The sequence below is a fragment of the Eleutherodactylus coqui genome, chromosome 3 (genome assembly GCF_035609145.1).
Source record: "Eleutherodactylus coqui strain aEleCoq1 chromosome 3, aEleCoq1.hap1, whole genome shotgun sequence".
Lineage (NCBI taxonomy): Eukaryota > Metazoa > Chordata > Amphibia > Anura > Eleutherodactylidae > Eleutherodactylus > Eleutherodactylus coqui.
In genome coordinates, this window is record NC_089839.1 from 158,751,660 (window position 1) to 158,764,804 (window position 13,145).

Genomic DNA, 13,145 nt, shown 5'->3' on the forward strand with positions numbered 1-13,145 from the left:
GAGGGGGAAGAGAGGAGGGGGTTTTTGAATACTTACCTTCTTGGACAGAAGCATTATCTTTCCATCATGAAAAAGAGTACAGCTTCAGAACTCCAGCAGTGTGCACCCATGTGTTTGGGTAGGAAGGGAGTGCTCCACCTGGAGGGCCACTACGGCTGGCAGGTCAGTGTCAAAGTGATAGTTGACTCTGCCTCCTTGTCTTCTGAGACCCGGGCTGACAACAAAATGGTTAATGCCAGTCTGTTCACCCTCCTCGCTGGGGTAACAGAGAGAGTCTGGTGCCAACCCTGCAGTCCCAGATTCAGAAAGGAAACAGTTGTAGACTGGTGAACGGAGAGGGCTGCCTCCTACAGTCAACTAAGCTATGATATTACAGGATATAGACAAAAATAACCAATGGAGTTGTTGATCTGGGTCTTGGAGTCAGGTAGGAATCCTCAAACATTGATCCAGGGATTATTCTGACTGCCATTATGGAGTCGAGAAGGAATTTTTTGGTTTCTGCCTCATTTGTTTTTTTTGCCTTCCTTTAGATCAACAAAGTGTGTGTGTGTGTGTGCGTGCGTGCGTGCGTGTAGGGGAGGGGAGGGGAGAAACAGGCTGAACTAGATGGACATTGTCTATTGTCTCCCTTTAGCCTAACATACTATATAGCTAAAACTGATTAGGGGTATAGCTGGTAGGAGGAGCTAACATTTTTTTTGCTTAGTGTCCATCTCCTGGTGGCAGTAGCTATACCCCAATGATATGGACGAGAGATAGAAGGTTGCAATATCGCACATAACCTTTAATGCATTTAAACAAAATCAGGTTTAAGTGTAATTACTTATCTTTAACCCTTACTGGATCAAACAGTTGAGCAAGAAGAGCAAATAGTGTTATAACAGCATCCACTTGGATGCAATGGATACAGACTAGTTAAACATCTGTGCACAGGAGTAACCAATTGCCCATGCAAGTCAGTATTGGATGATAAACAAATAATCCATGAAATAGCGTTATATGTTGATAGGCAATCAATAGATGGCACAAGGAACTTATTAGATATCAAAACAACTTTATACATTAGTAAGAATTAACTACCATATAGTATGTAACAAAAACTCTAAGACACAGAATATGTAATGAATAACAATAATTTTAGAAAATGACATAGAAAATGACTTTTTCAAACCAGTAGAGGTTTCCATTTCTACGGATAAAAAGATATTGACAGGTTTAGTCAAATATACATGCAATCAGAGCATAGACTTTACATCATCACTTACAGATCCTTATACAAATGCAGGTGGCAAACAAATCGGTATAAATCTGACAATATTAAAATATATTGCCATCTATATTCCCTCAACACAAGAAGGAAATTACCTCTTGTAGTTAAAAAAAAGAAAAAGTTAAAAAATGAATGGTCTTAACAAATGACCTATCACTAATCATCTAAAACTTTGAATTCTCTTCAAAAAATTTGAGTTGGCGAACTTTCAGGTTGTAGTTGTTGTACTTCTCTCCCAGAAGCCTCTGTAAATGTAACTGGAAAAAAAAAAAAGATAAGCATTTATGAGGTGAAATGGAAGTGAATTGATGTTCATGTTAGGCTACAAGTATTTATTTTAAAAAAAGACATTGACAAAGAGGTGACCTCTTTAACCCCATCACTCCCCGAGGCATACATTTACATCCTGGACACACAGGGTTTGTATGGAACACAGGTAAGGGGGTCTTGTGACTGCTAACACCCACCTGCAACAACTATGATAAGCACAAACACTAATGGCAGCTGTTAGCCCTTTAAATGTCACCGTCAAAACATTTTTCGTGAGTCCTTGAGCACCCCCCCGATGAAATTACGAGGTGCTGTTCATTTACCGTGGCAGCTTGGAGCCTTCTGAATGTCCCCAGGGGTGGCTGCCATGAATGATTGCCTATCAAGACATGTCTGTGGTATGGCTGGATAGATTGCCTGTCAGAACATGATATAATGCCTTGCATTATACTGTATGAGCGATCAAACAATCTCCAGTTCAAGTCCCAGATGGGGACTACAAAAAGAATGTAAAAGGTTAGTTTAAAAAAAGCTTTTTTTAATTATTATAAAAAATAAAATTGGAAATCTTCCCTTTTCCTATACAGTGGTGCCTTGGGTTAAGAGTTTAATTTGTTTCATGACGGAGTTTTTAACCTAAAACACTCATAATTCAAATCAATTTTACCCATTGGAGTGAATGGAAAAGCCAATAATTCATTCCGGATCGCGAAGCTCTCCTACTGATTTCAATGGGGATGGCGTTTGCCCCATTGAAAGCAAAAGGATGCCGGCAGCCCCACAGTTATTTTCGGAGAAGGGCTTTAGATATAAGCCCTGCTCTGAAAATCACCCCTAGCTGTAGTAAATAAATAAAAAATATATATATACATTCACCTGTCTGCCGGGGGCTCAGGCACGTGTAGCCGCCGCTTGTTCTCCCTGCACTGCTCTGAAGCTTTTTCATCAGGAGGGGATAAAAAATGCAGGGAGAACAAGCGGCGGCTAGACACGCCTGAGACCTGGCAGCGGCGGACAGCTGAGTATATATTTTTTACTACAGCTAGGGATGATTTTCAGGGAAGGGCTTATATTTAAAGCCCTTCCCCGAAAATGACTGCAGGGGTTGCTGGCAGGCCGTTGCTTTCAATGGGGCCACGGGTAGCAGCGGTGGCCCCATTGAGAGCAAGGCTTGTAACCCAAGTTTTTGCTCTTAAATTAGAGCAAAAATTCGGGAGAGAGCCTGCTCTCAAGTCAAAAAGCTTGTAAGCTGAGGCACTCTTAACCCAAGTATCACTGTATTTATCATTTAAAAAAAAAAAAAACAACAAAACATATTTGGTATCACTGGGTCTGTAAAAGTCAGATCATCAAAGTATCATTATAAATCCTACATGGTGAACGTTGTCCAGATGGGCAAAAAAATGCAGAATGCCAAAATTGCGCTTTTTTTTGGTCACCCCATACTTTGTAATTTTAGAAGGACATCATTAGTAGGATAAAAACTGTGACATGAAGACAAATCCAATGCCCTAAATGAGGATACACTTTGCTATGTTTCCACAGAAATCACTTACCTCTCTCAGATTATCGTCTTCCTCATCCATGGCGTTGTACACTTCCTCCAGGACTTTAACTCCCAGTCCCTGAACAACTTCAGCCCTCAAAGCTTCAATCATTCGGCGGAATTTTTCTGGGACTGTTAAATTATCTGATGAAAAGAGCATAACAATGTCTAATTATGATGGAAAATCCTTTCTTCAATTGCACAAAATATAAAACATTGTGTAACAAATGTGAAACTATTTTGAACCCAACTACCGTATATACTCGAGTATTAGCCGACCCGAGTATAAGCCGAGTCAGTAAGTTTTACCACAAAAAACTGGTAAAACTTATTGACTCGAGCATAAGCCTAGCTATACCCGAGTATATACTAGGTTAAAAAAAAACACAATACTCACCTCCCAGCCTGCGTCTGTGTCCCCAGCGCGATGGTCTCCCCGGCAGTGACGCAAGGTGCTTCAGACTTCTCCCCACTCTCATCTCCCTGCACGGTTTTCAATTCCCCCGCCGTCAGCGCTGTGTGAGTAAGCGCTGTGATTGGATCGAGTGCCAGCCAATCACAGCCGATGCTTGATAAACCAATCACAGCCATTTAGTGATGTCATTCACTGAATGGCTGTGAATGATCGAGTGCCGGCTGTGATTGGCTGGCGTTCGATCCAATCATGGTGCTTACTTACACAGCGCTGATGGCGGGGGAATTCAAAGCTGAGCAAGGAGATGACAGCGGGGAGAATTCTCAAGCAGCTTGCCACACCGCCGGGGAGACCATCGCGCCGGGGACACAGACGCAGGCTGGAAGGTGAGTACTGTGGGGGTTTTTTGCGGTTTTTTTTTTTTTTTTTACTTCACTCGAGTATAAGCCGAGGGGGGCTTTTTCAGGATAAAAAAATGTGCTGAAAAACTAGGCTTATACTTGAGTATATATGGTAAGTTATTTCATTGATCAGTTGGACATATTATCAAATCCCAGCTGTGGTCACTAGAGGCTGATATCTTATACATGTAACCACATGTAATATCATTTGTATGGAGTGCACCCAATATACAGCCAGTAGTGAAGTGGCCTTCAACTTGTCACTCTTTAGCTGTTGCAAAACTATAACTCCCAGTATACTCTGACATGTACCGACTGTCAAAACCTACTGGGAGTCCAATTTTTGTAACAGCTGGCAAGCCACAGGTTGAAGATCAACACAGTAGTGGGGGTCTCTCTGGCGATTCCCCTAAATCTTGAGCCGCTCCATTTAGATTAAATTTTTGCTGGGAAATAGTCCAACAGCGCATAAACAATGAAGTCCCATACATCAATGGCCAGACTTCAGAAGTCTTAGTTTGCACCCCAACAGCTCATTCTGAATGTGTCTTTTCTTCCATAACACATATTTGACATGTTTTGGTTTTCTTAGTGTTACAATTCATGCAGGTTGTACCCATGTAAGTTAGTTACCACCAATTAGAAACTACATGCCCACCTAACGCCAGGCAGATATCTTCTTGCTCATCAGCTGTTCTTCCATGTAACATAAATGTATCTCTGTATCTTTTATGGACTCTAAATTCTTTCTCCATGTGTAACGTTTGTGTCATTAAATTTACGAGATCGTTCATTTCTCCAGAATCTGAGTTTTTCCTGGGGGAAAAAATATTTTTACTATAACTGGTTGGCTAAGACAAGCCCATACATTTCATATGTAATACTTGCTCATTCTTGAAAAGCATTTTATAGTTGAATATATGCTTTAAAAGGGATTTAAAACTGATGGCATATCAATCAAATATGTCTGGTTGATGGAGTTCAAATTAACAGAAAATGGCCTTATAATGGTCACAAAATTTACTGTTCGCACCCAGTTTTTTCAGTGTCAGCGCTTGGCTGTGTCCGCATGTCCCATAGACATCAACAGAGAGCAACTGCACATATGCATCTAAGTCTCTCCTCAGGAATGGACCTCCACCAATAATTCAATGTTATCCAGTTAACCACAGGAAGGGAACCTTCAAACTGCCTAGACATGATTTAGAGGCTGGTGCTTTGATTGCGGTAAATTATGTTTTATTCTAAGGCCATGTTCACATGGCAGATTTTGCTGTGGATTTGATGCGGAATCCATGATAATTTTAGGTAGGAATCATTGTGCTTGAACATATCTGGCTTTTTTTCTCCTTTACTCTATGGTTGTCCCTATTATACTTTGTAATTACCTCACTTTATAGTCTCCTTCAGACTTGTCCAAGGAATTGGTGGAGGAGCTCAGATCATCCTCAGTGTAACACTCATGTACAGAATGTCGTCTTTTCTTTATTAAGAGAACATGCTTTGATTAGAATCCAAAAAAGGATGTACAAGAAATAACACTATTGTGGTCAATCATTTACATGCAAAAAGCAAAAAAAAGAAACCAACAGTATTTCATAAAGCATAAATTATTAGGACTTTTTTCGTTTTGGAACTACGTATACATTTTTTTACTATTAATAAGGTGAGGTTAGCCTTTAACCCCTTAACTCTTCGGGGGCGTTTCTTACAGCTGACACCCGCCCGCAACAGCTCTGATAAACCGCGCCGCTCATCGGAGCCATTAACCTTTTAAATGCTGCCGTCAATTCTGACAGTGGCATTTAAATGTGGCGACCGATGTTCTAAGTCTTGTACAGCTTTCCACAATGAGATCGCGGGTTGCCGTGCGGTTGTCATGGTAGCCAGGGGCCTTCTGAAAAGCCACAGGGCTGCCGTTGCAGAGTGCCTTTTAAGCCCTGCCTGTGGCGTGGCTTGATATAATGCCTGTGCTCGGCTGGAATCGGCACATGTGACGGGGGCGGAGATACGCGATGACGCGTACAAGGGGGCAGAGCCAAAACGCCGGTGCTGCCGAGCCAAGCCGAAGGGAGAAGACCCATCTGCGCAAGCGTGTCTAAAAAAGCAAGAAGACACCGAAATTAGACGGAGCCATGGAGACGGGGACGCCAGCAACGGAGCAGGTAAGTGAATAACTTCTGTATGGCTCATATTTAATGCACAATGTATATTACAAAGTGCATTAATATGGCCATACAGAAGTGTATAACCCCACTTGCTTTCGCGAGACAACCCCTTTAACAAACACTGTAATTCTGGCATGTTTTGTATTTTTATTTTTCACTGCATTCTCTGAGCAGTATATATGATATACTAGCTGATATACCCGGCTTCGCCCGAGTTAATTTGGTACTGGTGTTTATCTGATGTTCACACGGAAAATGTTATGAAGACGTGGTTACTTTAGAGATACCGGAAAAACATATGTTCACTATTTTGCATAGTTCTCTGCGTTACCCAGGAAACACCACGGGGAGCTAACCATGTGACGTTTCCTTTATATAAAATGACATCAGGAAGTGAGAGAATTGGTTTTCATACGTAAAATTTGGACGCTAATTCTTTTGCACTTAGAATTGAATAATCGAGTTGGGACCCATGAACTTTTCCTATTTATGACATAATCAATGCCCATGCCAAATTTCAAGTTTCTATGACATCGGGAAGTGAGAGAATTAGATTTCGTACGTAAAATGTGGACGCTAATTCTTTTGCGCATAGAATTAAATAATCGAGTTGGGACCCATTAACTTTTCCTATTTATGACATAATCAAGCCTGCCAAATTTCGAGTTTCTATGACACCGGGAAGTGAGAGAATTAGATTCCGTACGTAAAATTTGGACGCCAATTCTTTTGCGCATAGAATTGAATAATCGAGTTGGGACCCATTAATTTTTCCTATTTATGACATAATCAATGCCCGTGCCAAATTTCGAGTTTCTATGACACCGGGAAGTGAGAGAATTAGATTCCGTACGTAAAATTTGGACGCTAATTCTTTTGCGCATAGAATTGAATAATCGAGTTGGGACCCATTAACTTTTCCTATTCATGACATATTCAATGCCCGTGCCAAATTTTAAGTTTCTATGTGAGAAAATTACATTCTGTACGTAAAATTTGGACGCTAATTCTTTTGCGCATAGAATTGAATAATCGAGTTGGGACCCATTAGTTTTTCCTATTTATGACATAATCAATGCTCGTGCCAAATTTTAAGTTTCTATGACATTGGGAAGTGAGATTTTTAGATTCCGTACGCAAAATTTTGACGCCAATTCTTTTGCGATAGAATTGAATAATCAAGTTGGGACCCAATTACTTTTCCTATTTTGGAGATAATCTATGCTTGTGCCAAATTTCATGTTTCTACGACATCGGGAAGTTGGAGAACTTTTGGTCAGTCAGTCAGTGAATGAGTCAGTGAGGGCTTTCAGCTTTATATATATAGATTAAAGTCATTCTACAGGCCAGTACGATTATGCCAATACCAAATTGTAATAGTTTTTTTTTTTTTCGCGCCTTTTTGGAAAAAAAAAAAAGTACAGTAATAAAAAAAAAAAATTAAACCACCCACCTTTTGCCATATCTATTATAAAAAAATCTAAATCATACAAGAAAAATACATATTTGATATTGCCGCGTCTGTAAAAGTCTGATCTATCAAAATAGTGCATCATTTACCCCACACAGTGAACATAGTCTGAAAAAAAAACCAAAACAAAAACAGAGAAATGCACTTTTTCAGTCATCCCTTCTCCCAAAAAATTGCAATAAAAGCGATCAAAAAGTTGTATGTCTTCCGAATTAGTACTAACGTAAACTGCAGGACATCTGGCAAAAAATGAGCCCTTGCTCAACTAAGTGAACGGAAAAATAAAAAAGTTATTGCGCGCAGAAGATGCAGCAGAAAATCATTTTAAAAAATTGTATTTGAAAAAAATTACAAGTACTACAGCAAAGAAAAGAAAAAAACTATACAAGTTTGGTATTGTAGTAATCGTACTGACCCATAGAATAAAGCCATCGTGTCATTTTTGTTGCAGTTTGTGTGCTGTAGAAACAAAACGCACTGAAAGATGGTGGAATGTCATTTGGTTTTTCATTTTACTCCACTTCGTATTTTGTAAAAGTTTTTCAGCACATTATATGGTACTTTAAATAGCACCATTGAAAAAATACAACTCGTTCTGCCAAAAACAAGCCCTCATACAGCGACGTCGATGGATAATTAAAAAAGAGTTATTTTTAAAACAGGGGAAGTAAGGGGTCCGCGTCATTAAGGGGTTAAACAATGTACTACCTTCCCTCTCTCGGTCATTATGACACGGATACCACATGTGTAGTTTTGTTTTTAAATTTTTACAAAGTAAGGGTGCGTTCAGACGGGCGTGTTTTGGTGCGTACTTAGGTGCGTACATACGTCCGCACCTAGGTACGAGCAAAAGCACGCGTGAACACAGCTGCGTGCTTGTTGTCAATGGAGCCGCGGCTGCTGCCGGCGGCTCCATTGAAAACAATGCTCTGCCGGTCCCCTGCATTCTTTTCCAGGGAAGGGTTTTACATATAAGCCCTTCCCTGAAAAAGAAACATTTTAGTGCAAAACAAAAAAGAATAAAAAAAACTTACCTGTCCGCCGCTGCTGTGACCCCCGCGGGCATGAAGAACACATCTGCCGCATGCGGCCGATGTATCCTTCACCCCCGCTAGTTAAGAGAATTCCCTGCTGCTACATCTGCCACATCTGTGGCAGATGCAGCAAAAGGAATTCTTCAATTCTCAACCGCAGCTGTCACACATGTCAGCTGCGGTAGAGAATCCTGCTGCCGGCATCTTGTCAATGGCTTTTCAGGGAATGGCTTCATAAGCCCTTCCCTGAAAAGCCATTTAAATTAGTGCAAAAAATTAAAAAAAAAAACAATTCTCACCTCCCTTCAGCTGCCGGGGCTCCGCCGCGACTTCTAGCTCTGTCCCCGGCTCTGTGGTTCTGAGCTATCAGCAGCCGGGGACTTAAAATCCCCGCCTGCTGGTAGCTCTGATTGTGGTTGGCTGAATTGCTTCAGCCATTCACAATCAGAGCTACCAGCAGGAGGGGATTTTAAATCCCCGGCTGCTGATAGCTCAGCAGCGCTACAGAGCAGGGGACAGCGGCAGAAGTCCCAGCTGAGCCCCGGCAGGAGTCAGTGGCTTTGCAGGGAAGGGCTTCATAAGCCCTTCCCTGAAAAGCCTTTTAAAATAGTAAAAAAAAATTTTAAAAAAAAGGTACTCACCTCCCTTCAGCTGTCCGGGCACAGCCACATGTTCTCCTGCTGTCCCCTGCACTGTGGTGCTGAACTGCTGATCTATCAGCAGGCGGGGATTTTAAATCCCCGCCTGCTGAAAGAGTTGTATGTAATTGGCTGAGGTCAGCCAATCACAGGCAGCCCTCACCTGTCATTCATTCGGGGAGAGTTGCTTGTGATTGGCTGAGCACTAGATCAGCACCACAGTGCAGGGGACAGCAGGAGAACACACGGCTGTGCCTCGGCAGCTGAAGGGAGGTGAGTATCTAATTTTTTTGTTTTTTAAATCACTTTTAATTGATTTCCAGGGAAGGGCTTATATGTAAAGCCTTTTTCCTGAAAAACAATTCAGTGGTGCCAGCAGACCATTGTCTTCAATGGAGCCGCCGGCAGCAGAAGCGGCTCTATTGAAGAGAATGCCAGCATTTTTTTTTTTTACACTAAAACCTTTCTTTTTCAGGGAAGGGCTTATATGTATAGTCCTTCCCTGAAAAGGAATGCAGGGAGCCAGCAGGTCATTGTTTTCAATGGAGCCGCCGGCAGCAGCCGCGGCTCCATTGAAAACAATGCGTGCATTCCCTATGGTGCACGCATGTCCTATCTTTGCAGGCACGCACCTGCAAAGTACGGACATGTGCACACACCATAGGGAATGCAGTGTTGTAAATACAAGTGTGTTTTTGTGCGTGCGTATGCACGCACCAAAACACGCTCGTCTGAACGCACCCTAAAGAGAGAAAAGGGTTTTATTTTTTTCATAATTTTTTTTGTTTTTATTTTTTTCTTTTAAACTTTTTTTTTTATTTTTGTCCCTTTAACCCCTTCCCGCTCCATGACGTATCGGTACGTCATGGGAGCCTGGTACTTCGCGCAAAATGATGTACTGGTATATCATTGGGATAGCGCGAGATCATGACTGACCTCGCGCTTTCCCCCAGCGGGAGCCGGCTGTCAGTCACAGCCGGCGTCCCGCTGCAACAGTGGGGGGGCATCGGAGATGCGCCCCCCCACTGTTAACCCCTTCCCTGCCGCGATCTAAGTAGATCGCGGCAGGGAAAGAGTTCTCAGAGGGAGCGCGCTCTCTCTGTGTCTCCGGCCGGAACTCGCGATGTCATTGCGAGAGCCCGGCCTGTCACCATGACAACAGGACGCCAGACACTGGCGTCCTGTATTGCCTATGATCGCTGTACAAGCGATAAGGCATGGTAGAGCAGTAGCTCTGCTATGCCTTATGACAGCGATCATAGGCATAGTGCTGCAAGTCCCTCAGAGGGACTCAAATAGTGAAAAAAAAAATAATAGAAATGTAAAAAAAAGAAAAATGTTTAAAAAAAAAGTAATAATTTTTTTATGCTAATTTTCTAATATTAGCATTAAAAAAGGTTAAAAAAAATTAAAACCCCACATATTGGATATTGACGCGTCCGTAACGATGTGTACAAAAAGTTGAACACGCCTTTTATTTTGTACAACAAAAAGCGTAAAAAAAAACGCTAAAAAACAGAAGCAAAATGCTAATTTTTAGCATTTTGCCTCACAAAAAATGCAATAAAAGTGATCAAAAAAGCCGTACATTCCCCAAAATGGTACTAATAAAAACTACAGCTCGTCTCGCAAAAAATAAGCCCTCATAGGGCTCCGTACATAAAAAAATAAAAAAGTTACAGGACTTTGAATGCAGCTATAGAGAAAAAAAAAAAAAGATTTCCAAAAAAGGCTTTTTATTGCAAAAAAGTGTAAAAACCTAAAAAAAATAACAATTTTGGTATCGTTGTAACCGTACCGACCCGCAGAAAAAACTTTGTGTGTCATGTATGCTGCATGATTAACGCTGTAAAAAAAAAAAAAAAAATCTATGTCAGAATTGATGCGTTTTCTCTCCGTTATCATAAAAAAAATAATAAAAGTTTTACGATATTGTCCATGTACCCAAAAGTGGCACTGATAAAAACTACAGCTCGCCACGCAACAAAACAAGCCCTTATACGGCCGCATCGACAGAAAAATAAAAAAGTTATGACTTTTGAAAAATGGAGATGGAAAAATACCAAAAATCACTTGGTCCTCAACGCCAAAATAGGCCATGTCATTAAGGGGTTAAGGGACTTCCACAGGGACCCATGAGGAACCCCTGATCACATTCCGGGAGTCCGATGGTGACAGCTCTTTACATGCTGCAGTTGCATAGACCGCGGCATATAAAGGTTTAACACAGCAGAGATCGCATGTTTTCTCCATTCTCTGCTGTGTAAGAGCTGGTGCCCGGCTATCCTCTGACAAAGAGAGCCCCCTCCCTCTGTCAGCCCTTTACATGCTGTGGTCGGACAGACCACAGTGCAGGAGTTTGAAAAGCGGGAGGTTGCCGGCACGGGTCTGTGCAGGTAGAGCACAATGCCACAAGCTTATGGCATTGTGCTCTGCAGGTAACATAGTAAAACATAGCCCGGAAATCTTCCGGGCTATATCGCTATGGGCAGTGGAGCTCCTCCCGGAAAATTTACGGGCGTGTCGCTCAAGGGGTTAAAGGAAGTTTTCTACCAAATATCACATTTTTCAGTTATATCACACAAGACGTAATTCTTCAACTGGAATAATTTTTAAGAGTGTGCCAGTGTCTAGGTATTATATACTTGGTGTTCTTTTGATTAGCTTCTTAAAATATCCACCTATTTATGTTGAGTACTTGTGAGAAGAAGCCACTTTCAATGTACTGATTCTTAAACTGGTTATCCCATAATATAGAATTATCCTCCATCCACAGGATAGGGATTAACTATAGATCATTGGGAATCAGACTGCTGGTGCCTCCACCATTCACAAGAAAGGGTTCCTGAAGGTCCAAGAATGAATGAAGCCATGATGACATGTGTGCTACCAGTCTAATAATTTCTGTGGGACTGCCAGAGACAGTAAGTGCTTGAGCTCAGCTATCTCCAGCGGCGCTACAGAAATGAATGAAGCAACCATTCCATTCACTTGGGGAACTTCGAGACCTCTGTTCTCATAATTATTGTGAGACCACCATTTATCAGATAGTTATTCTCTATCCTATGGTTAGCGAATAACTTCATTTCTTGAGACAAATCCGTTAATTGCTGGCCTGCAAAGTAGCAGGAATCACTCTGCGGGCCATATGCAGCAGGATTCAGAAAGTGTGATTGAACTACTGAAATGTGTGATTACCAGCAATGGATACAGTAGGTGGACATTCTGACAGGGAATCAAAAGAAAATCAAGGGCCGCCATAACAGGTAGGTAGTAGCCATATCCTCACCATGCAGCAATTTCCAATTATTAAATTATTCCAATAAAAATTATGTTTTATTTGATCTAACAGAGAAATGTAATATTTAATTGTGGGACAACCCATATAAAGGTGATATCTATTTCACATTCAGATAGAGAGGGCCCCAAATTGTGATCCTTTGCCTCCATTAGCCAGAGCAGAAAACTGTGACAATGCGCTGCTATTGCTCTGGAGAATCTCAATTGTGAACCTAGAGACTGTTTATTTGAACTGGATTGTTAAAGAAGTAAGGACTATATTGTTTCAATACTGGAGATTTTTCCATTTTTCATTTAGTTTCATTTTCATTCCCGCCTTTCAAGAGCCATTACTTATTATTTTTCCATTAAAATAGCTGTATGAGGGCTTATTTTTGTGGGACGAGTTGTTTTCCTGAAAAAAGGTGGAGTTTGATGTACAATATAATGTACTTAAAAGCTTAAAGTTTTTAAGTAGGATGAAATAAGTAAATAAAAAAAAAAACGCAACTGCTCCAATTTGGGGGGTGGGGGCTTCTAATGCTACAGCTTTGGAGTGCAGTAAAAATGACCCTCACCTTATTCTGTACTTGAGAACAATTACCGTAATACTAAATTTTCAATTTTTTTTATTGCTTTCCATCATCATA

At 41.2% G+C, this 13,145-nt stretch overlaps 1 protein-coding gene across 1 annotated transcript in view; it reads right to left on the minus strand.

Moving 5' to 3' along the window:
- Positions 1-761: 761 nt before the first annotated feature.
- NEK4 (NIMA related kinase 4) overlaps positions 762-13,145 on the minus strand; it is a 54,188-nt gene continuing 41,804 nt past the window's right edge. Inside the window, exons 13-16 of the mRNA XM_066596441.1 lie at positions 5,294-5,388; positions 4,564-4,721; positions 3,100-3,233; positions 762-1,530 (exon numbers count right to left, since the gene is read on the minus strand). Coding sequence (XP_066452538.1) covers positions 1,438-1,530; positions 3,100-3,233; positions 4,564-4,721; positions 5,294-5,388 — 480 coding nt within the window. The 3' untranslated portion in view covers positions 762-1,437. The remainder of the gene's footprint in view (positions 1,531-3,099; positions 3,234-4,563; positions 4,722-5,293; positions 5,389-13,145) is intronic.